This window comes from Saprolegnia parasitica (assembly GCF_000151545.1).
Source record: "Saprolegnia parasitica CBS 223.65 unplaced genomic scaffold supercont2.71, whole genome shotgun sequence".
In the NCBI taxonomy this organism is placed as follows: domain Eukaryota; phylum Oomycota; class Saprolegniomycetes; order Saprolegniales; family Saprolegniaceae; genus Saprolegnia; species Saprolegnia parasitica.
In genome coordinates, this window is record NW_012156465.1 from 66407 (window position 1) to 88114 (window position 21708).

Genomic DNA, 21708 nt, shown 5'->3' on the forward strand with positions numbered 1-21708 from the left:
ACATTTGGCCCGTCGCATCGCACCTCGTACTCTCCGAGGACGGAGTAAAAAGGCGATATCCGCTCGAGCGTTTTCTGTGCATTGGGGGTAGGGTTCCGTCAAAGACAAAGTAATATGGGAATAAATACGGTATATATTTATGGCGGGTTCTAGGACGACTCGGACGACTTCCACGCGTGGCGCTCAATGCGGCCTTTGCCGACAAGGTCGGCGAGGTCCCGCGCGATGTCGGACGCGGTCGGGCGCTGACTCGGGTCGGCGTCGAAGCACTGCTGCGCCAGCTGCAAAATGGCCCTGGGGCACGTCGGGGTCATGGCCGGGCGGAGGTGCTCGTGCATGACCTTGTTCAAGATCGCGATCGCGGGAAACTTCCACTCGTGGTACAAGCTTTTGTGCGTGTCCATCTCGGCGAGGACGCACCCGAACGAGTAAATGTCGGCTTGCTTCGTGTACTTGAGGCCCTTCATGACTTCGGGCGCCGAGTAGAAGGCCGTGCCGACGCCGGCTGTCAGCGTGTCATCGTTTATCTGCTCGCGCGAGATGCCAAAGTCCGAGAGCTTGGCGTGCGGCAGCGAGAGGAGGATGTTCTTGCTCTTGAGATCCCGGTGGATGATCGTGGGCTCGAGGAGCTCGTGGAGGTACTGCAGCGCGCGCGCAACGTCGAGCGCAAACACCATCTTGGTCGACCACGGCAGCACCGGGTGCGCAACCAAGTACGCCTTCAGGTCGCCCTCATGAAGGAACTCGGTCACGGCGCAGAGCGTCGAGGGCGTCTCGAGGTCCCACGCAAACCCTAGAAACGCGACGATGTTGGGGTGTCGGAAGTGCGCCATGAGCCGAATCTCCTCAGCGAACGCCTCGACGACGCCATCGACCTCGATCCGGATCGACTGGATGCGCTTGATCGCAATGCGCTTCTGGCGGTACTGCCCGAGGTAGACCTCCCCAAAGGCGCCGGCCGCAAGGATGCGGATCCAATCGAGCTCCTTGAACACGAGCTGCTTGGATGCGATGGACGGGTCGCGGTACAGCTCCCGGAGCGCCACGTCGACGGACGACTCCGACCGCGCAAACGACGGCGGTTGCTGGGCGGGCGACGGCGGCGTCGTGGCCTCCATGTAGCGCGACGGATCGGTGCTTCCGTCCATGGCCGGCGGCTCGTACTTGGGCGATGCTGGCGGCGACGGAGCGTGTCGTCGTCGTCGTCGCCACAGGCAGCAGCAGCCAAGTAGCGCGAGGAGCAGGACGCTGCTGATGGTCGCGATCAACACAACGTTGGTCGTCGACAGACCGGTAGTGTCCTTGGCGGGCAGCGACGCCTTGACAGCTGTGAGCCACGATGTCATGGCGGCCGACGGCGTCGGCAGACACGTGTTGGGGCTCTCCGGGCGGTTGTTGCGGGGCTCGCATGGGATGATGCGCGCACCAGGCCGACTCGGACACGTGCTCCACGCGGCTTCGGGGTACATGTTGGAGGGTAGTGTATGGATCGCGAGCTTGGTCCAGCCGGCGGTCTTGTCTTGGTGCCGCCACACACGCGGCTGCGGCACGTCGCTCGGGCCAAGGCCGTCTTGCGCGAGGAGGCTCGAGAAGCCGTCCGGGAGGTTCTGGAGGTCCATCGCGCACTTGATGACGTCGTCGAGAAACGTGCCTGTTGCGGCTTCTTGCCGCAGTAGCGAGACGGTGGCGCCGTTGACGAGGGCGGGGCACGATCGCACGGTCTGCGACGACGGGTTCGCCGCCGTAAACTCGTCAAACGTGAGGCTGATGTTGGCCATGCCCATGCCGCACTTGGTGTACACCTGCAAGTAGGCGTCGGTGCCGCTAACGTTGCCGACGACGAGACCCATGTCCCAGAGCAGCGCGTGGCGCACGAGCGTTGGTAGCACGTCCCACGTCAGACCCAGCGACGCGAGCCGCGCCGTGACCGTCTCTGGCATCGGCGCCGGGAAGGCCACGGCGCCGCCATCGACCTTGCGCTCGTCGAGGGACCGGAACCGGGCGACGTAGTCTGCGCTCTCTAGCCACTGGGTCATCGCTCGCAGAAGAATTATTACAAGAAACATAGATGTTGGCGAGTAACTTCGAACTTCGATCCTTGAACCGCCCCTTCTTAAACCCAAGCGCACTTCAGACCGACCCAAGCGCAGTCCAGACCGTACGCCTCCTCTCCTACCTGGTAATATGATGTACAACCTCGCAACGTCCTCCACCTCGTGGCTACGTCAGCTGCTAAGGTGGTCATACACTCGCCTTCTACGCTGACACGTACATCCTACAAGACCGCCCGCAGCTCGCTCAGCCTCGAGCGCAATTGACGGCGCAGCGAGCAGCAGCCGATAGCGACTCGTGCGCGACGATGGTCTGGCGTGGACGTCTGCCATGAGCTGCGACGGCCAGCACGCAACTCAGAGCGCCATTGCATTCGAAGTTCGAAGGTGGCGGACCGACCGAGCGTGTCACACCACTTTGCACAGGCTCGTCGACCGCGGGCCTCGCCTGGCCTTGTGAGCAAACCGAGTCAGCAACGATAGCAGCTCGTCTGTACTAGCACACACAGCACTAACTCGTCGTTGTTTGTGGTTGACCCTGCGACCCGTTAGCTCAAGCAAACAAGACGTCTTCGAGGTCACGCCGCTGCAGGAGATCCCGCGCCTTCTCCGAGCCGAGCTCGGCGGGCGCCATCTGGCGCAGCTCGTCTGTGAGCAGCTTTGTTGCGCGGTTGCCACTGCGGACTGGCAGTTCGTGCGACGACGCCACGAACGGTGTGGCGCTGATGCGCAGCCCTGGTGCACCGACGCCGGCGACCGGGTCTTCCTCGACGACGACTTCGTACTGCTCGGTGCAGACGAGACCGACAAAGACATCGCCGATCGCATCGCGGCGCATGACGACCTTGGTGAAGAGCGTCTGCACTTCGCGCATGTACGCACCGCGGTACACGAACGAGAAGCAGTAGGCGTCATCGACGTCCTTCCACTGCAACACGCCGTTGTGGATCGGAAACGGCTTGTTGTAGTGGTTGAAGCGCACCTTAGCGCTGCCGCAGCTGTCACCGCCTTGTGCTGGTGCAGCGAGGAGCCGCGTCGCCATCTCGCGCACCGTTTCGGGCAACGGTGTCGGCGACAATGGCGCTTGGGCCGTCGTCTTCTTCTTCTGGTTTGCTGGCTTGCGCGATGAAAGACTCGGCAGGCTTGATCGCGCCTTCTTTGGCCGAGCTGTGGCTGGCGGCGCTGCGCCACGCGCGACCAACGGCTTCGGCTGCACGAGCATGCGAGGTCATGCAGCACCGCTTCCAAAACCGGCCTTTCTCGTCGGCGGTTTCCCATGGAAGACAGTGTTTCGACAGTGTAAAAATCCTGGTTGGCGGTGCCGCAGTCCTAGGAGAAGGAGAGTGTCCGTCTTCGGCTGGGTGATGAGCTGCGCCCTAGAGTCAAGGATGGAGCTAGCAACCGCACGCCTGGCGACAGTATAGGGACGAGGCCTTGGTGCACCGCCACGCGGGTTCGTCACACTATCTTGCGACATCCCTTCAAATAGTGTAGCACGAAATACCGGATACCCTCGTTATCCGGACGTTGCGATCCCCACCATTAAAATTGCCACAACCAAAGTCGACGAGGAAGATGCGCCACCGTATCGCGATGCGCCGCTTGGGCCGTGATGGCGAGCACCGCTGGGCCATGCTCCGCAACCAGGTGACGTCGCTCATCGAGCACGAGCGCATCCGCACGACGCTGCCCAAGGCCAAGGAGCTGCGCCGCGTCGCGGAGCAGGTCGTGACGCTCGCCAAGCAGAACGACATTTGCGCCCGCCGCCAGGCGCAGGGCATCGTCCGCACCAAGACCGAGTTCGACAAGCTCTTCGACACGCTCGGCCCGCGCTACATGGACCGCGCCGGTGGCTACACGCGCATCGTCAAGGCCGACTTCCGGTACGGCGACAACGCCGAGATGGCCGTCATCGAGTACATTGACCGCCCGGGTGAGCTTCGCCGCGCCAAGCCGGGTACCGCCCACCTCGCCAAGAAGCAAGAAGAGTAGATTTGTATGAATGGAATAAGGTAGACACACTTACTGAACAGCGTGTACGCACTTTGCTGCATCCTACTTGGCGCGCTTGGCCGGCGTCGTCACGCCCGGGCTGCTCCGATTGCTGCCCCCGCCGCTTACTGCGCTATCGCCGTTGGTCGGTGGCCGCTTGGCGCCTAGTGTCAAAGGCGTCAGCAACGATGATCCGCATGCGACCGCGGCCTACCTCGCTTGAACGTTTCGAGCTGGCGCTCCGTGTCACAGAGGCGCTCGTCAATGACCAAGAGGAGATTCTGCACCTTGCCCATGTCGCCGTGGAGCTGCTCGATCATCTGTACGTTCTTCTCGTACTCGAGGACCTTGGTCGCGCCGTCAAGCGCCCAGTCGTTCATCGGCTGCTGCGTCCCGACCTGGTAGCTCGAGAGCGCGTCCGTGTCGAGCGTAAAGAGGTTTCGTAGCTCGTCGAGCTCGGGCGTCGTCGCAATGTACGACTTGCCGAGGATCGTCTGACATTGTGAGCAGAGCACCTCGTAGTACGTGTTTCCCTTGTCAAAGCCAGCGCTGGCGGTCAGCGGCGTCTTGCTGCGGTGCGTGTGGAGCACGAAGGCCAGCGTGACGGTCCGCGTGTCCACGTTGCTCTGCACGAAGCTCATCGAGTCGCCGATGATGGACCGACACGTCTTGCACTGGAAGATGACCGGCCGGGGACCTCGACCTCCTCCTCGTCGTCGGCCTCCAGCAGGCGCGTCTGCCTGTTGCCATCGTCGCTCATCTTGGCAAATGAAGCTGCCGTGTCTGGATTGGTTGAAATCCAAACATTATGCACCAATCGTGGGCCCTTGCATTCCGGATACGTATCCGGAAGATTGCAGCCGAGCCAGAAAGGTCAGAATACCGCATCAACCACCATCCATGGGGCAGACCATGGGCTGCTGCAGCTGCGGCCCGAGGACGGACGCGCTGGCGACGCCGTACGACGCGAAGGGCATCCTGCTGCCCCAAGTCGAAGATGACAGCTGGAAGAAGCACCACGTCAGCGGGTACACGGCGGCGATGCTTGCGGAAGATCAATCGTACACGCCGCCGCGCTATGTGGGCCAGGTGCCAGCCGAGGCCGCGTGGGAGCTCTGAGACCGCGACGCTTACAGTACCAGTAGTATTATTTGATGTAGACACGTTCATAAGAAAGCACACGGAAACTCTTGATGGTTATGAGATTTGAAGTCTAGATGTTCCAGCCGCTTTGCGTCGGCGGCGCGTCAAACACCTGCGACGAGTACGCGCTGCGGTCACTGCTGTCAGCGTACGAGTCGCGGCCCGGCGATCGCTCGGCGCTGCGTGGCGTCGTCCCGTTCAAGCTGCTCACCGAGCCATACGCGCGCTGGTCGTCGTAGTCGCGGCTGCTACTGCTGCGCGAGAGCTCGCGCTCGTCGACAAAGTCTCTCGCCGAGCCGAACGGGTCGTCGTCATCGTCGCGGTACGTCTGGGCTTGGGTCACGAGGAGGCGCTCGTTCTTGCTCGTGTAGCTCGAGCCCGAGATCGACGACGGCGACGGAAGCGCTGCGGCCTTTCGGTCGTCGTTCGAGTCGAACGTCGCGCGCGCATCCTTCTCGAGGAGCTTCTCCTTCAGGTCGCTCGCGTCCACTTGGTTCTTGGCGCAGCAGCAGCACCGCGCGCCCATGCTCGTCTCGCGAAAGGTCAAAAAAGATTTGTGGGAGATCATAGAGAGGGCACTTGAAGTTTGTATGAACCCGAAACAGATCGCACGTGAAACTGAAGCCTTTCTACACTGTCGCACGGCGCCATGGGCACAAAGCGACCCTTAGCACGTCGCGTGTGGGCGTACGAGCAGTCTGCACATTGTCTGGAAAGGCTGGCGATGGGCGCACGGCCGCGGAAGCGATCGAGACGCCTCAGCGCGCCACGTCACTGAGACAGAAGGGCATTTTGACGCGCGTCACGAGTACCACGACGGGACGGGACGCATATGGGCAGCGACACGCTCTTACGCTGTTCCTCCGGCCCCGACACCGCCCCGACTCGAGCCATCCCGGACTCACGTCCCGACTACATCGCTGCCTCGTATACAGCGCAAGAGGGTATCGTGCAGGACCACCAGCGTTGGTACACACGTCGTTGTGCCCAGGATCGTGGGGTAAACTCATTGTCAAAAGAGGTCAGTAAACCAGAACAAACAATGGACTAGGTGAAGAACTTAAGTTTCTTGGCGGGCGAGTCCATCGTGTCGCAGCACTGCGTGTCGTTGTCTTTGGACGCCTTTCGGTTCTTGGGCGGTAGCCGGTGCTTCCACAGCGTGCAGTTGGCGAGGTACTTGGGGCACTTGTCGTGGCGGTTGGTTCCGTTGCACTTTTCGTTTTGGTTTTCTCGAACCCTTCGCACCACGTCCACTGAAAATGGTCGCAGCTCTTGATCTTGGGTCCTTCGTAGATGCTCGGAACGACGCGGACAATGACTGGCGCCACGTCTTCTTGCAGCTCCTACATAGGCGCTTCCGTCTCATTGCCGCCGTAGTGTTCGAAGTACCCGCGCGTCGTTGGTGCTATGCTGCTTGCGCTTGATCTCGGTACACCGATTGCAGATCTGGAAGGCGTTCTGAAAGCCCTCCAACCTACACGAACGTGGCGGCGACGTGGAAAACACAAGAGCGTACGTGAGGGGCTGCTGGCTGCCAGCACCAAAGAGCGAGTACGGAAAGGGCTGCGCGTTGATGTCGTTGGGTGGGAAGAGCGTGAGCAGATTTAGCGGCGCGTCTTCCTTGATACGGTGTCGCTTCAAGAGCACTCTAGTGCCATTATGAAGGGCATTATTGATCGGATGTATCCATTGTACTATACAAGAGCTGGGCGAGCAGCATCGTCTTGGTGAGCGGATCCGAGTACTGAAAGAAGATGCGGTTGAGTTTTTGCTCGGCCACGTCGGGCGACATGGACATGCGAGGCAGCGCTTTCGGTGTCCTCGATCGAACAATCGTGCGTGCGGCCAGCGTTCCTACAGCTTCAATTGGGAGCTCCATGCTAGCTGGCTCGTTGATAGTACTACCTGGGTATGTCGGGGATATGACGGCGTGCATGGGATACGGCGACACACCCGAGTTGTAGTTGCTGTAGCCAGGCGGCGGCTTGGACTTGTCGCAGCACGGTGTGTTGAAGTACGACGGCAATGGCACGTTTGGCGTGCTCTGCGGCGCTAGAATGCGGCTGCCTTGGTATGTCACGGCCGGTGGCATCGCTGCCGGGCCCGGAATGTGGATACTCAGTGTCGGCTTGGGCTCGTCGATGGCGACTGGTGCGGTGGCGTCCGAGTAGAGAGCGCTAAACATGTCGAGCATCGCCGGCAAGTCCGAGTCATCAATCTCGGGCTGCGGCGATGGCAGCAGCGTCGGGTTGTTGATCTCGACGGGCACGGGCAGCGGCTCCTCTTTCACTGAGACCCACTTGTCGTCCATCATCATCTCGTTGCCGTCATCGTCGTCGCAGTAGAGCGCTTGCTCGACAGCGCTGTTGGTACTGCTGCGTCGGCTGTCCGTGTCGGGCGTCACTTCGACCTTGATGACCAAGGTTTCCGGCGGCCGGATCTCGTCTTCCATCCATTCGTCCAGAAACGAGATGGCGTCGCCACACTTCCCGTGAGGCTGTTGTTGCTCTTCGAGCGCGCATATCTGGCTAATGGTCTGGCACAACGTCTCCGAGTCGGCCATCAAGACGGGGTCCAGCATCTCCACATCTAGCCACTTATGGAGTGTATGTACGGTCATGGCCTGTACCTTTGGAGCTGTCCTTGTCCTCGATGGCGTCGAAGGTCTCCATCTCGAGGAGCTCATGGGCGTCGGCCATCATGCGTCGCGCGGTCCGTCGTTGCGCCCGAAATCCGCTCTGCCGATGAAACACATTGCGCTCTAAAAATAGAAGCGTTCGTGATTGGATGAAAAGAAAGTCAAACCGCGCTGCGATTCGAAGAAATGCGATTCGATTCTCACGTTCGTCGCTCGGATTGGCTAAAAAGATTCTACTGCGATCTATCGGCTAGATACACCCAAATGGCGCTTGGTGGTATGCCGAAGCCATGTCATCATCGGCTTGCCCTTTCATGACCGCGTCGGGTAGGCGTGGACTCGCAGTGTCTCGCAGCAATAGACGCGATGCAATGCTAGCTAGAGACTTGGCGGCGATGCTGCGATCCCAAGGGCCAAGTGCTACCCCACGCACGCTCGGCGTCGTGGGTGCCAAGTGCAATCGGTCTAGAGAGTCTGTGTTATATACTATTGAGGAGATACACGGCTACGAGCACGGCGCACTCTGTGTCGTGGCGTCGGGCGCAGGCTCGGTAGGGCTGGCGGAGCGCACGCTCTCGTAGGATGGCGGCGTGTACGAGTGGGCCGGCCTCGCCATCGTGGCCTTGTGGTTGAGCGAGCTCCACTTCTTCCATCCCTCGTTTAGGTCCGCGTCGTCGTCGTGGTCGGCGCCGTAGAAGAAGGACCGTCGTCGGCTGCAGCACGCTTGGCCCATCGCGAATATCTCCAAGTGGCGTTTGAAGATTTGCTGGAGCAATGGATAAAAATACACAACCAACGTTCTATTGCTCGATTGGTCGAAATTCCACAAGAAAGGCGAGGACGGCTAGTAGTACGGCGTCGCGGGCTGTCGCGGCAGGTCGTTGAACCATGGGTGGCTCATGGCCTGCTTGGCCGAGATGCGCTGCCGCGGCTCGTACACGAGCATGCGCTACATGGACATGGACATATGAGTATCCTCGAGCACACAGCTTGGCTACCGAGAGGAGGTCGATGCCAATCGGGTCGAGCGCCGGCACGATCGCGGACCAGGGCTGGGGCTGCCACTGTGGGAACGACACCTTGTAGTCGGGCAGCGAGCTCACGCCCGGCCACATGCCTTCGTCCGGTGTCCCGAGGACGCGGAAGATGCGGAAGAGCTCATCAATCTCCGAGTCGCCTGCGATCCCATGTGCATGGAATCATCATCATGTGAGCAACATGGATGGCGTACCGGGGAAGAGCGGCTTGCGGTTGACCATCTCTGCAAAAATGCAGCCGATGCTCCACGTATCGACGGGCGTCGAGTAGTGCGAGGCGCCGAGGAGGATCTCGGGTGCGCGGTACCACAGCGTCACCACTTCGTGTGTGTAGTTGCGGATGGGAATCCCAAACGCGCGCGAGGCCAAAGTCGGCCAGCTTGAGTGTCCCGTGGGCATCGAGGAGGAGGTTCTGCGGCTTGAGATCGCGGTGCAGCACACGGTGGGCGTGGCAAAAGGCGATACCGCTACGCCAGTTCGCTGGATTGCATGCGCGAAGAAGAAGACGTACCGGAGCATCTGGAAGACGTACGACTTGAGCACGAGCGGCGACATGGCGCCGCCTTGGAGGTCCATGAACTTTTTCAAATCGTGGTCGAGAAACTCAAAGACCTAGCATGTGCATGTGAGCGACGACGAGATGAGAGGCTTGAGAGGGTGCGCACGAGGTACAGCTTGTCGGCTTGGTGGATCACGTCGTGGAGGTGGACGACGTTGGGGTGCACGAGCTCCTTGAGCAGCGAGATCTCGCGCATGGCCGTCGAGGGCACGCCCTCGTCCTCGCTCTCGAGGCGGATCTTCTTGAGCGCGACGGTCGCATTGCTGTGGAGGTCGACGGCCTTGTACACGACACCGTACGTCCCCTCGCCGATCTTGCTCACCTTCCGGTACTGCTCCATCGCCAATGACGAAATTACTTTCGAGAAATCTGGCCAACCCACTTCAAGGTAGTCACTATATGCGCGCCGATTGGTTAAAATGGTGTTGCCGCCCACGATACAAATGCCCTGTCGCTAGCCCCTTCTGGCGTTTGATTGGTCGATATGTGGGTGCCACGCAAGGCCATTGGTTGCTTTTTAACCCAATGGCATCGCACTCGACACCTCGCGAGCGATGCAGCGCAGACGTCGACGGCGTTATAGCATATACTAGTAGGTGACGAAGATGGCACGGAGCAGACAGACTCTATGATGGGATTAAATACTACTACGGGCAGCCCAGGCCGCAAGGCCGACGCTGACGAGCCCTGCCACCGCTGCGACGATGGGCAGCGGGACAGAGGACGGCGTCGGGACCGACGGAGAAGAGTCTTGCGGAATGAGATGGTCCATGCGCTGCGCCTTGGCGTCGAGGTACGCCTGGTTGTGCTTCTGGCCTGGGATGACAATTGGAACGCGCTCCGAGACTGTGATGCCAAGCTTGGTGAGGAGGTCGATCTTGCGCGGGTTGTTGGTCAATAGTCGCACGGACGAGAGCTGGAAGTGGTTCAGAATGTGCTGAACGGATTCGTAGCTGCGGTAGTCGTCTTCGAACCCAAGGACACGGTTCGCGTCGACCGTGTCAGCGCCTTGGTCTTGGAGGTTGTACGCGTGCACCTTGTTGGCGAGACCAATGCCGCGGCCTTCTTGGGGCATGTAGATGACCATGCCACTGCCCTGGCTGACCATGAACGCCTTAGCCGTCTCGAGCTGTTCTTTGCAGTCGCAACGGAGGCTGCCAAAGACCTCGGACGTCATGCACTGGTCGTGGACGCGGATGTGCATGTTGTCCGTGACCGGGCCGTACACGAGCGCGATCGGCTCGTACATGCGGCGGCAGCCCGTCGAGCGGAACGCGTGCATGCGCCAGTCGCTGGTCGACGTCGGGAGCTGCGCCGCTGCGACAAAGGCCGTCTTGACGCCGCAGCCGAGGCCCGTGAGGCCATCCTTGTCCAGGTCGCAGCAGGCCATCGGGTCGGCGCACGTCGCCATCCTGCTTCGCTATCGGTGGCGATTTCGCTTGTTGACACGACCAGTGCTGGGCCACGAACCTCTCATTTTCGATACTTTATGCAGTTTCAGGACCGGCTGGGAGAGGCCCGGGCACGTGTTTTTGTGCATCGCGCACCCATTATTTTATGACGTACAAATTGTATGCAATATAAAAACCTGTGCGCTTGCGGAAGATCCCAATTAGGATACCGTGCCTGATTACGCCTACCGGACGTGCGCGCACATCCGATCCGAATTCGGATCGACCTGATTCCGCCTACCGGAACCGTCGCGAAGCATCGCAGCAGCAACTTCCCACCTCACTAGCACAGCGCGACGCTCCATGTACGTCCAGCTAAGCTTCGTACCCACCAAGCACCGATACTTCCTACGGCTTGAACCGTCGTGGGCGTTATATTGGCGTAACCTTCGGCGCACATATCTCTGTCCTCGGACGAAACTTCGCTTCGATTCCGCCGTCGTCGCAGACACCGTCGCATCCAAGCTGCGAGCGATGTCCTCGTATCGCGACGTAGACTTTTAGATGGCGATCCGGACGCTGAAGATGCGGACGTCGGTGGTTGCCATGCAGTCCTTCGCGTCCTTGCAAGCGATGTCTTGGAAGTTGGTGAAGGTTAGCCTCTCAGAATGGATACAATATGGATTGTAAGAGGTCCTGAATTGTTCGGCGGCCAAGTGACTGTAGCATTTGAGTGGACGTCAAGATGATCCGAGCCGGGAGCATGCAGAAGCGGTCGTTCTACTCGGTCGTGCACAAGTACCTCGAGGCGAACAAGCGCTACGGCTGGAAGGAGTGCTTGTGGAAGCTCTACAACCCCGGTGACATCAAGTTTGGCAAGGAGGTCGGCGAAGACCAGTTTGGCAACAAGTACTACGAGGACACGACCGAGCTCCATGGCCAGCAGCGCTGGACCGAGTACAAGGTCAAGACGCACGACGAGTTTGGCGGCGACCAGATCCCGCCCGAGTGGCACATCTGGATGCACTCGCTCTCGGACGCCAAGCCCGGCGAGGCGGGCCAGAACGTACGTCGTTGCATGCAACGGCAACTCGCGTGGCTCATGGACGTTGTTTTTGTTTGTTGTAGCCGGAGAACTGGTCCAAGGTGCCTATCTCGACGGTCTCGAACGCGCCATACACGAGCCATGTCGGCCCCACGAAGCCGTTCACGGACAACCAGACGACGTACCGCAGCCGCGGCTACGGCATTGACAACTACAAGTGGCTCAAGGCCAACGAGCCGGAGCGCTACTACATGCAGCCCAACCACCCGCTTCGCGCGCGCAAGCGCCCCGCGACTATCTACGACGAAATTGACTACAACAACCCGGACGCGGCGCCCGAGCACTCGTCCGAGCCGTTGATGAAGTTGGATAAGAACTAAGCGCGCGGCCACTCGGCGAAGCCGTCGCCTCAATCCAGTCGAGTCGTTGTCTACTGTAGCCGTGTGTCCATCTCGCATCGGACGACGTGTCGTTATGTTTTAAGAAGAAGCTCTTGGCCGCGCACTGGAGGATACTGCGCGACTCCTTGAGACTGGCTTGGGACGCCGCGAGCTCCTGCCGCAGCTCCTGCAGCGCCGTGCCATTCTCAAAGTTGCTCAATAGCTGCTGCACGAGTTGCGGGTCCATCGACGACGACGACGACTTTGCCTCGCCGTTGTTGTTGTCCCACTCAGCCGTTGCCTTGACCCGCTCCGGCTTGGTGTTGTCTAGCAGAGAGAGACGATGAGGCCCGTGGATGCGGTCGCGTCGTACTGTAGATGGCGCTTGCCGACTTGGCCTTGATGGGCTTTTTCTTGGGCGCCTTGGTCGTTTTCTCGGCCGACTTGGAGCTGCGCAGCGTGTTGTTGGCCTTGCTCATATTGGCCTTAGCGAGTTGCTGCTGGATGACGCTCAGGAGCTGGTCGTCACCGTCCTCGCCGCCGTCCAGGAGCTGCTGGGTCTATTGCATGTCCGTGCAGGCCGTCGAGGCAGCATGTTGTCTACCTGGAGGTTCTTGGCGTAGGCAAAGGCCTGCTGCACCATGTTGAGGTCGATTTGGGCTTTCTTGGAAGCGGCTGCTTTCGACTCGACGCGCTTGGCCTCGGGCTTCTCCGTGCGCAGCTTGGAGCGCTCGAGCTTGAGCGTCGGGAGGAGGTTCTCGTTCGAGCGCGACCCGCGCGCAATGGCCGCCAGACTAGCAGTCATCGTGAGCCTCCTGCATGCACAGCGTATACTCGGCTTGCCTCGGCGAAGGCTTGTTGAGGAAGGTCTCGATCTCGGTGTAGAGTTCACCGTTGTTGCCGAGTGGCGTGTCGGCCTCGTCGTCGCTCTCGACCTCGTTGTTGCAGCAGCGTGGTGAGAGTGGCATGCTGTCCGTGGACCGACTGCTGCGCCCTGACAAGCCCGACGAGTCGCGCGACGACGGGAGGCTCGGCAGCTTGGAAGCGTCCCCCGACATCATCATCGTCGCCCAAATATAGGTCGAGCGAAAATATAACACTCGGTTTCGTGCAAGCTGGCCGCGAGCCGTGCTTGACGACAGGCCGCGTCGCCAGCCCGAGTCTCTCTGCTGTTGGCGGGTCGAGCCGTATCTTAGCCTTAGCGTCCTGCAAGAGGACAAGGCTCGACAGAGGATGCCTCTCGCTTGCAACGCAGATTGCAGCCTCCAGCTCTCGCAGCATGTAGCTCGGGACGTAGCGTGGATGCATGTGTCGAGTATATTGCTGCGTGTTATGCTGCTACAGTGCGTGGCGACGGGCGGCAACGCTGCAGATCGACGACGTTGAACCGGAGGCGGCTAGTCGTCGTAGGACGGGAGCTGGGCGTAGTCGTAGCCGGGCCAGCCCTTGTACGCGCCGTAGAGTTGCGTGGTCGCGTAGCTTCCCGGAATGAATGCTAGGCAAGCATGTTAGCGTGAAGAGACGAGGAAGGGCGTGGTACTGATGAGGCCGAGCACAAAAAACGACATGCCCCGGCGCTCGCCGTCGAGGCCAAAGAGCGTGCTCACGTAGAGAAGGACCTAGCGCTCTTAGGTGGGCCACGATCACCTTGGGCGTCGTACCGAGCCAATCGTGAAGAGCACGACGGCGGCGAGGCCGGTCCGGATCGGGAACCGCTTGTTGCGCGAGAGGTGCCAGCGGGACACGCCTTTGGACGTCTACGCGCCTAGCATGAGCCATGGCCACGAACGCATGCGTACGGGCGAGAGCGGGCGGCAGTCGTCGGCGTTGGCGACGCCTTGGAAGCGGTCGCGGCTCTTGGCGTCCTTCACCATCGTGCTTCGAGAATGTCGAACATGGGAGCGGCCCTTGGCAAGCGGTTCGAACCGGACCGAACCGGTTTTTCGTGACGTGGCAGGCCGCCTCGTCGGCAATTCCTCGTCGGGTACGCGCATCGTTGGTGGTCCTTGGCGGCGCAGGACGAGCCCATGCTAGCCAAGGTGACAAGCGTGCTGCGGTCCATGTCGCGTGGGCATGGGCCTCTTGTCGCCTCGAGGTACAAGCGGACGCGAGGAGTTTGACCCGTCGACTCCTCGACGGTCCCATCGAGGCGGCCGGAACACCGAAGAGGTGCTCCATGATGAGCATGAAGCAGGGCATGGCAGCTCGTCTGCAATCGGTCCGGTCAGGAGCGCATGAGAGTTACTGCGTCGTTCTCGCTCTGGAGAAATATCGCGTCTTCCGGCAAGCTTTAAATAGAAGTCATTTCACACCAGTGACAATGAGCAGCAGCAGCAAGCCGCAGCAGTCGACGTCGATGGTGCGCCGAGGGTACAAGCCGCGCTCATGCGACGCTGGCGTAGGAAGAGGTCGACCTCGAGAAGGGCCAGGAAGCGCGTGATGACGCGACGCCGTCGACGGCCAACACGGGCTACGAGAGCCGCGCCGCCAGTCGCTTCTGGTGGGTGCCCGACGTCAAGCTCGACCCGCGCGTGCCCGTCAAGACAACGATCGTCGCCGTCACGCTGCTCACGGCCGGCGTCGTATGTGCTGCTTCGTGCATGACTGGTTCGGGATGATGACAATGATGCAGGGACTGCTTCTCTGGGGCCTCGTGCTTGCCGCCGAAGGCAAGGGCCTCGGCCACCTCTTCCTCGGCTTTATGAGTAGGCTGTTCTGCATGGTCTGTGCGTCTCATCCTCGTGTCTGTAGCGGCGACGCCCGGTGCGTACGCGACCGTGCAGCTCTACGGCGCGTACCGAGGCTGGCGAGGCTACGCCTTTGAAAACATCCCGTCCTACGACACCTCGAATCCATCTTAATCTGCAGTACACGCTATCCCATCTGCGCTCTCTCTCTGCTCGCAGGCGATTGCCATGGACGAGAGCCTGTCCATAGGAAGCAACGCAGCCGTCGGGCAACACGAACGAGCCTCCAGCCCAATCCTGGCGCTCGTTGCTACACCCACGACGTGCGATACCATGGCGGCAAGCCAGGCGCGGAGACGAAGGGAGCATGGTGCTCCAAGGTTCGCTCGTCGACCGCAGCAGGCGCTTCGCATCGGCTGGACGGGCCTTGGCTGCACCTTTACTAGCCGCGTTGCATACCTTGTCGTGAACGAGCGAATACATGCAGGAGGGTTACATTGATCATCATCATCGAGAGTCTAAGCATCGGGCCTAGCCCATGAGCAGTTCGAGGAAGATGGCGACGATGTTGATGACGACAAGGGGCACTACGCACAACATAATGAGCGCCAGTCCGTAGAGTGCGATGGCGACGTACTGCGGAGGTACTGCACGGCGACGAGGAAGCCGACGACCTGGTTCTTCATGGACGGGCTGCCGCCGCTCGAGGCTTCGAGCTGGTCGTAGCCATCTACACGCCGCATGAGCGAAGGCGAATATGCATGTACGTACAGCGCCGGAGGAAGCGCTTCTCATGGAGGATCGCGAGCGCGTTCACCGAGAGGAGGCTGGACATGATGAGCTTCCAGATGTACCCCATGCTGCTCGACCGACCGTCCGCTGGAAAAGAGGCAAAATATTTTAATTCATTTAAATACAAATAATTTTGGCGACAACAGCATGGACCAACGCGCCAACTCTGCGCCATCGCCGAGCTATTGCCCTTGCATCTGGAATTGACAGAAGTGTCCATTGCTTGTGCTCTTGGCACTTACAATGACTGGGCACGATGCTGGCGCCAGCGCTTGATGCCACGCACACCACGAGGAGCCAACAGACCCTGGTAGAGCTGACCAAGTCGACGCGGCAAATGCACAGATGGACATTCTCACAACGGCACGCAGCAGCGATAGAAACACGGGCCCAAGACGATGCAGCTCACTGCAAACGATCCGGTGTCGTCGGCTAGCGGAGCCAAAGTCCACATGCGAGATTGTGGTTGGGCAAAGCTCCACTCCATTACGATGGACTAGGACACTTCTAATCACACAGAACAGGCTCTGAACATGGTTCCTGGAGCTCGGAGGCCATTCTGAGAGACAGTCTGGGAGACATGCACGCTTCAACTGCAAGCTCCGTAGGCGCATCTTCATTGATCAAGTTCGTGCGAGTCCAACGGACACCATGACACCATGTCCACAACCTGATAACGTGCGTGCCCTTATTGGATTCCATTTCATTTTTACTTTTGCCATGGACTACAAACTCCACATTGCGACCGTGCCGTCGGCCCCGGTCTCGATCCTCGACGCCCGCTTCGTCACGACGACCAAGGCGACGTGGAGCTACGCGCCCAATGCGCCCAACCAGTCGCTCGTGTACGCCAAGAAGCAGCTCTGCGACGCCAGCGGTGCTGTTGTGGCCACCCTCTCGCGCAAGGCCTTTTACTGCGCCTACGACACGTACGCCGTGGCGAGCCCGTACTTGCAGGTCCCCGGTACCATCACGACCTCGGTCAATTACTGCCCCGGTCGCACGGCGTACACTTGGGTCATTGACAACCGCGGGTCGGAGCTCGAGCTGTCGGCCTCTGGGTTCTCACTGCGTCCTGTGATCACGCTCTCGACGCCGACCCAAGAGGCCCGTGTCGTCGCCACTGTCGGTGCCAACAACACGGTGACGATCGAGGCTGGTGTTGACGCGGCCGCCGTCATTGTCCTCTGCCGCGTCTGGTCGTTCAATTTGAACATGGGCTGGCTGCTTCTGGGTACCGAGATGGTTCCCTTCACGCTCTCGACGATCGCTTTTTGCATGACGCTCCACGAAAACTCCTCGATGTACAATTTCAACAACGGCGCCTCGACCAGAGCCGCACTGTGGGCCGCTGCGAGCATTGCGTGGTTTGTCTGGGCTTTCTTCACGCTCTTCGTTATGAAGCGCTTTGACGATTGGCTCTAAGTTCCATAGCTCTATCTATTTCTAATGCCTACTACTCGTTGATCGCTCTTCTCTTCCAGGCGTGCCGTGAACACAGATGTGTACATTGCACTGAAAATGACTGCACTGGATGCACCTCAAGGAGCTGACGGGCTTGACCAACTCGTCACTATTAGCTCTCGTCAATACCTCGTAGCTCGAGTACAAGTCGCTTTGACACATGCATAGATGGACATTCCCACAACCAGCAGCGATACTGTACAGTGCACATCCTGATAACGTGTACTAGTATTCCATTTGAAAATCCAAAGGCATCGGATCGATATTGGAGGCGGGTTTTGAGCGCAGATGGAGTCTATTCTAGAATTTAAAGGGGAATCGGCCGGTAACGTTTTAGTTCTTATCGACAGAAATGTCGTGCTTCCTGCGCAAATTTGTCGTCGAAGAGACGTGGGGTTAGGGATACCCATGGAAAGATTCCTGTCTTCACAGTAAGAACTTATATTTCATTCATTGTCACGATGTATGGATTGTTGGGATGAAGACTCGCCCTTGCGTTTTTTGGCGCTGTTCTTCGAGCGGCGGGCTTCGGCGGGCTGCTTCTTCGCAGTCTCTTGTGCTTCTGGCGCAGGAGCTGAACACAGCTCGTCCTTAGGGTCGGACCTTAATGGAGAGGTCCGTTTCTTTCAGCAAGCTGCGTCTTTTGGCCTCGGCCCGTGTAATGATTAAGAGTGGCTGGCCACAATAAAAATTATTTCTCAAGTCAAAATGAACTTTTCATTTTGATTTTGGTAATGCACTACAGTTTACACATAGCGACCGTGCCGTCGGCCCCGGTCTCGATCCTCGACGCCCGCTTCCTCACGACGACCAAGGCGACGTGGAGCTACGCGTCCAAAGCGCCCAACCAGTCGCTCGTGTACGCCAAGAAGCAGCTCTGCGACGCCAGCGGTGCTGCTGTGGCCACCCTCTCGCGCAAGGCCTCTCTCTGCAGCAATGACGACACGTACGCCGTGGCGAGCCCGTACTTGCAGGTTCCCGGTACCATCACGACCTCCTCCAGCGTGTGCTCCATGCGCTCTGCGTACACTTGGGTATTTGACGACCGCGGGTCGGAGCTCGAGCTGTCGGCCTCTGGCTTCTCGCTGCGTCCTGTGATCACGCTCTCGACGCCGACCCAAGTGACCCGCGTCGTCGCCACTGTCGGTGCCAACAACACGGTGACGATCGAGGCTGGCGTTGACGCGGCCGCCGTCCTTGTCCTGTGCCGCGTCTGGTCGTTCAATTTGAACCTGGGCTGGCTGCTTGTAGGTACCGAGATGGTACCCGTTGTGCTCACGCTTGTCGCTTCCTGGACGTTCTCCTTCAACGCTGGTCTGTGGCTCGCAGCGGGCATTGCGTGGTTTGCCTGGACTTTTCTCCTGCTCTTCCTTATGAAGCGCTTTGATGCTTGGCTCTAAGCTGCCTTGACCTATTGAATATTATTGCTACAATGAGTGTGAGACCTCTTTTCTTCTTTGAGGGTACAGAAAAGACTGAGCCGCATCCTCTCGACACTAAAAAGGACTGGGCACGATGCTACACACGCGACGATGGACATTCTCACAACGGCACGCAGCAGCGATAGAAACACGGGCCCAAGACGATGTGGCGCACTGCAGACGATCCGGTGTCGTCGGCTAGCGGAGGCAAAGTCCACATGCGAGATTGTGGTTGGGCAAAGCTCCACTCCAGCGTTACGATGGGGACACTTCTAATCACACAGAACAGGCTCTGAACATGGTTCCTGGAGCTCGGAGGCCATTCTGAGAGACAGTCTGGGAGACATGCACGCTCCAACTGCAAGCTCCGTAGGCGCATCTTCATTGATCAAGTTCGTGCGAGTCCAACGGACACCATGTCCACAACCTGATAACGTGCGTATTGGATTCCATTTCATTTTCACTTTTGCCATGGACTACAAACTCCACATTGCGACCGCGCCGTCGGCCCCGGTCTCGATCCTCGACGCCCGCTTCCTCACGACGACCAAGGCGACGTGGAGCTACGCGCCCAATGCGCCCAACCAGTCGCTCGTGTACGCCAAGAAGCAGCTCTGCGACGCCAGCGGTGCTGTTGTGGCCACCCTCTCGCGCAAGGCCTCTCTCTGCAGCAATGACGACACGTACGCCGTGGCGAGCCCGTACTTGCAGGTTCCCGGTACCATCACGACCTCCTCCAGCGTGTGCTCCATGCGCTCTGCGTACACTTGGGTATTTGACGACCGCGGGTCGGAGCTCGAGCTGTCGGCCTCTGGATTCTCTCTGCGTCCTGTGATCACGCTCTCGACGCCGACCCAAGAGGCCCGTGTCGTCGCCACTGTTGGTGCCAACAACACGGTGACGATCGAGGCTGGCGTTGACGCGGCCGCCGTCCTTGTCCTCTGCCGCGTCTGGTCGTTCAATTTGAACATGGGCTGGCTGCTTCTGGGTACCGGGATGGTTCCCGTCGTGCTCGCAATCACCGGTGCCTTGATGTATTTCGATGCCGGCGATTGGACGTCGCTCAGCTTCGGCCTGTGGCTCGCTGGGAGCATAGTGTGGTTTGTCTGGTCTATTCTCATGCTCTTCGTTATGAAGCGCTTTGATGCTTGGCTATAAGTTCCATAGTTCAATCTATTTCTATTGAGACCTTTCTTCCTTGTATTCCAACTTCAGATGTAGGAAGGATAGATGACCACAAAGATGATAAACGCGCGTGGGAAAACCTCGCAGCCAATGTTGCGTCGTCGCCACAGACATAGATGATCTCTGGAGCCGTCCTCAGCTCATTGTGAGACATCCATCACAGGCGCAACGCCACGGTACTGTAGTAGAGCGTAGAGCTTTTCGTTGCCTTGGATTGGCGACTTCGTCAAAGATCAAGCGTAGTATGTTGCCACAAGGGTTCCTTCTCTGGCCGACACGGTGGATGATGCTACAAGCATAATGCTGATCTGCACGATCATGTGGAGGCTGCATGCATACGACATGAACTGCATTGGAGGACGCTCTATTGGCATAGCCAAGAATGCCGATGGGGCCGATGACTCTTTGGCTTCCTCTCCAGTTGGTATGTACAACCTGGTCGATGCTAGCACTGTGGGCTCAACGCCGTGCCCGTCAACTCGTCTGCGCGGGACCTTCTACATGGCACGGTGAATGTTGATTTATAACCTCGACTTTAGACATCTCGACTGAGGGCGTTTGGCGCGTAAAAAACGCGCTCCGCTTGATTGAACGCCACAAAAGCACCATCATTCTGTTGTTTAAACGCATTATCAACTTTGTTTCAAGTGGCCCGGCAGGAGCGTTGGCAGGTCCCGCCCTTCGTGCGCTGCTGCGGTCTTGCGCACGCAGTCGAAGACGAAGGCCTGTGAGGCCGTGTGTCGACTGCCAGCACGCGACAGCCAGGCAGGTGACGCGGTGTGGGGCTGCGGCCTGCTGCGTTAAACTAGCTTTAACGCGATCAACTTAAATATGGCATGTGCCGCATGTACCGGATGTCAACCGGACGAAACCCCTGTAATTCAGTGTGGTCCGCACTCTCTCTTTTTCTGTGCCGAGCGCAAGCGGCAGGATGGCGACGCCGGCGACCGCTGCCTGGCGCCTCGAGATCTCGGAAGAGATGCGCAAGACGATGATCACGGAGATGTAGGCGCCCGGCATGGCAGCCATGAGGCTCATGCGTCTCTAGGTACCACGAGCTCCTGCGCATCTCGGGCGAGAACGACAAGCAGAAGGTCTGGCGCTCCGCGGCCAAGTTTGAGCTCATGCTCTGGACGCAGTCGGAAGACAAGGTATGGCGCGCCGCTTCTTGGCATGCACCCTCATCATGCAACGCGCCTAGACAACGTACCTGACCAAGCTCCAGAAGAAGATTGCAAGCCTCAAGAAGAAGTCGCAGACGGCGGATGCGCCGGCGGCCGCGCCTGCCCCGGCGGCCCCGGTCGTCGCCGCGAGCCAGATGCCCGCGGGTTTTGGCGCGCAGACCATGCCCCAGGCCGCTGGCATGGCCAACCCGAACGTGACGACGACCGCGGCCGCGATCCAGTACACGCAGCAACTGCTCTTGCAGCAGCAAGCGCTCTTGAAACAGCAGCAGCAAGAGCAAGCACAGCAAGCCCAGCAAGCCGCGCAACAGCAGGCCGCCCAACAGGCCGCGCAACAGCAAGCGCAGCAAGCCGCGGCGCAAAAGCAGGCGCAGCAACAGGCGGCCGCCCAACAAGCCGCGCAACAAGCCGCCCAAGCCCAGCAAAACCGCATCAACCTCATGAACCTGCAAGCCGCGCAACAGGCGGCGGCGGCGGCGGCAGCGTCGACCGCGGCCCAAAACAACCTGGCCGCGACCCCGGCAGCGAACGCAGCGACCACGGCCGCGGGCCTCGCCGCCGGCGCGCTCCAGCAGCAGCCGACGGTGCTCATTGCGCTCCAGCAGCAGTTCCAGCAGCAGAAGCAGACCATGGCGACGGCGCAGCACAACGAGATGCAGCGACTGCGGCAGACGCAACTGTTGCAGCAGCAGCAGATCACGACGACGCACATCCAACAAAACACACCGCCCGACACGCG

General features: G+C 59.6%; 16 protein-coding genes across 16 annotated transcripts in view; 7 read left to right on the top strand and 9 right to left on the bottom strand.

The window, feature by feature from the left end:
- Window positions 1–113: 113 nt before the first annotated feature.
- SPRG_11832 (TKL protein kinase) lies at window positions 114–2066 on the bottom strand (the record flags this gene model as incomplete). The annotated part of the gene is made up of 1 exon (XM_012350886.1): window positions 114–2066. The coding sequence occupies one exon, from the start codon at window positions 2064–2066 to the stop codon at window positions 150–152; it is 1917 nt and encodes a 638-aa protein (XP_012206276.1). The 3' UTR covers window positions 114–149.
- A 500-nt stretch (window positions 2067–2566) lies between these two features.
- On the bottom strand, window positions 2567–3320 carry SPRG_11833 (hypothetical protein). The gene has a single exon (XM_012350887.1). It carries the CDS (start codon window positions 3271–3273, stop codon window positions 2605–2607), a length of 669 nt encoding a protein of 222 aa, XP_012206277.1. The 5' UTR covers window positions 3274–3320; the 3' UTR covers window positions 2567–2604.
- Window positions 3321–3621: 301 nt separating this feature from the next.
- Window positions 3622–4086, top strand: SPRG_11834 (50S ribosomal protein L17). Its single transcript, XM_012350888.1, has one exon. It carries the CDS (start codon window positions 3627–3629, stop codon window positions 4041–4043), a length of 417 nt encoding a protein of 138 aa, XP_012206278.1. The 5' UTR covers window positions 3622–3626; the 3' UTR covers window positions 4044–4086.
- On the bottom strand, window positions 4051–4820 carry SPRG_11835 (hypothetical protein). Its single transcript, XM_012350889.1, has 2 exons — window positions 4258–4820; window positions 4051–4207 (listed from the first exon to the last, which is right to left on the bottom strand). Exons 1-2 carry the CDS (start codon window positions 4682–4684, stop codon window positions 4107–4109), a joined length of 528 nt encoding a protein of 175 aa, XP_012206279.1. The 5' UTR covers window positions 4685–4820; the 3' UTR covers window positions 4051–4106.
- Window positions 4821–4943: 123 nt separating this feature from the next.
- SPRG_11836 (hypothetical protein) lies at window positions 4944–5188 on the top strand (the record flags this gene model as incomplete). Its single annotated transcript, XM_012350890.1, has 2 exons — window positions 4944–5132; window positions 5180–5188. The coding sequence occupies 2 exons, from the start codon at window positions 4944–4946 to the stop codon at window positions 5186–5188; spliced, it is 198 nt and encodes a 65-aa protein (XP_012206280.1).
- Window positions 5189–5192: 4 nt separating this feature from the next.
- SPRG_11837 (hypothetical protein) lies at window positions 5193–5756 on the bottom strand (the record flags this gene model as incomplete). The annotated part of the gene is made up of 1 exon (XM_012350891.1): window positions 5193–5756. A coding segment is annotated over one exon (500 nt), but the record flags the coding sequence as incomplete, so codon positions are not given.
- A 448-nt stretch (window positions 5757–6204) lies between these two features.
- Window positions 6205–7925, bottom strand: SPRG_11838 (hypothetical protein). Its single transcript, XM_012350892.1, has 6 exons — window positions 7816–7925; window positions 7092–7775; window positions 6887–7046; window positions 6703–6834; window positions 6576–6660; window positions 6205–6529 (listed from the first exon to the last, which is right to left on the bottom strand). Exons 1-6 carry the CDS (start codon window positions 7886–7888, stop codon window positions 6209–6211), a joined length of 1455 nt encoding a protein of 484 aa, XP_012206282.1. The 5' UTR covers window positions 7889–7925; the 3' UTR covers window positions 6205–6208.
- A 695-nt stretch (window positions 7926–8620) lies between these two features.
- On the bottom strand, window positions 8621–10831 carry SPRG_11839 (CMGC/CDK protein kinase; the record flags this gene model as incomplete). Its single annotated transcript, XM_012350893.1, has 6 exons — window positions 8621–8773; window positions 8823–9001; window positions 9056–9328; window positions 9373–9473; window positions 9527–9789; window positions 10072–10831. 5 exons carry the CDS (start codon window positions 10829–10831, stop codon window positions 8986–8988), a joined length of 1413 nt encoding a protein of 470 aa, XP_012206283.1. The 3' UTR covers window positions 8621–8773; window positions 8823–8985.
- A 685-nt stretch (window positions 10832–11516) lies between these two features.
- SPRG_11840 (hypothetical protein) lies at window positions 11517–12265 on the top strand. The gene is made up of 2 exons (XM_012350894.1): window positions 11517–11877; window positions 11940–12265. Exons 1-2 carry the CDS (start codon window positions 11557–11559, stop codon window positions 12234–12236), a joined length of 618 nt encoding a protein of 205 aa, XP_012206284.1. The 5' UTR covers window positions 11517–11556; the 3' UTR covers window positions 12237–12265.
- A 63-nt stretch (window positions 12266–12328) lies between these two features.
- On the bottom strand, window positions 12329–13297 carry SPRG_11841 (hypothetical protein; the record flags this gene model as incomplete). The annotated part of the gene is made up of 5 exons (XM_012350895.1): window positions 12329–12348; window positions 12372–12563; window positions 12610–12796; window positions 12841–13030; window positions 13071–13297. 5 exons carry the CDS (start codon window positions 13295–13297, stop codon window positions 12329–12331), a joined length of 816 nt encoding a protein of 271 aa, XP_012206285.1.
- A 238-nt stretch (window positions 13298–13535) lies between these two features.
- Window positions 13536–14220, bottom strand: SPRG_11842 (hypothetical protein). Its single transcript, XM_012350896.1, has 4 exons — window positions 14036–14220; window positions 13898–13993; window positions 13777–13855; window positions 13536–13731 (listed from the first exon to the last, which is right to left on the bottom strand). The coding sequence occupies exons 1-4, from the start codon at window positions 14108–14110 to the stop codon at window positions 13634–13636; spliced, it is 348 nt and encodes a 115-aa protein (XP_012206286.1). The 5' UTR covers window positions 14111–14220; the 3' UTR covers window positions 13536–13633.
- Window positions 14221–14541: 321 nt separating this feature from the next.
- SPRG_11843 (hypothetical protein) lies at window positions 14542–15124 on the top strand. Its single transcript, XM_012350897.1, has 4 exons — window positions 14542–14595; window positions 14639–14818; window positions 14869–14941; window positions 14988–15124. Exons 1-4 carry the CDS (start codon window positions 14557–14559, stop codon window positions 15095–15097), a joined length of 402 nt encoding a protein of 133 aa, XP_012206287.1. The 5' UTR covers window positions 14542–14556; the 3' UTR covers window positions 15098–15124.
- Window positions 15125–15396: 272 nt separating this feature from the next.
- SPRG_11844 (hypothetical protein) lies at window positions 15397–15824 on the bottom strand. The gene is made up of 3 exons (XM_012350898.1): window positions 15695–15824; window positions 15561–15653; window positions 15397–15510 (listed from the first exon to the last, which is right to left on the bottom strand). Exons 1-3 carry the CDS (start codon window positions 15780–15782, stop codon window positions 15455–15457), a joined length of 237 nt encoding a protein of 78 aa, XP_012206288.1. The 5' UTR covers window positions 15783–15824; the 3' UTR covers window positions 15397–15454.
- Window positions 15825–16435: 611 nt separating this feature from the next.
- Window positions 16436–17140, top strand: SPRG_22286 (hypothetical protein; the record flags this gene model as incomplete). Its single annotated transcript, XM_012350944.1, has 1 exon — window positions 16436–17140. One exon carries the CDS (start codon window positions 16436–16438, stop codon window positions 17138–17140), a length of 705 nt encoding a protein of 234 aa, XP_012206334.1.
- Window positions 17141–17913: 773 nt separating this feature from the next.
- On the top strand, window positions 17914–18579 carry SPRG_22287 (hypothetical protein; the record flags this gene model as incomplete). The annotated part of the gene is made up of 2 exons (XM_012350945.1): window positions 17914–18430; window positions 18509–18579. 2 exons carry the CDS (start codon window positions 17914–17916, stop codon window positions 18577–18579), a joined length of 588 nt encoding a protein of 195 aa, XP_012206335.1.
- Window positions 18580–20716: 2137 nt separating this feature from the next.
- SPRG_21060 (hypothetical protein) overlaps window positions 20717–21708 on the top strand; it is a gene marked incomplete at both ends in the record, with an annotated part of 2725 nt that continues 1733 nt past the window's right edge. Inside the window, 3 exons of the mRNA XM_012350943.1 lie at window positions 20717–20790; window positions 20834–20936; window positions 20987–21553. Coding sequence (XP_012206333.1) covers window positions 20717–20790; window positions 20834–20936; window positions 20987–21553 — 744 coding nt within the window. The remainder of the gene's footprint in view (window positions 20791–20833; window positions 20937–20986; window positions 21554–21708) is intronic.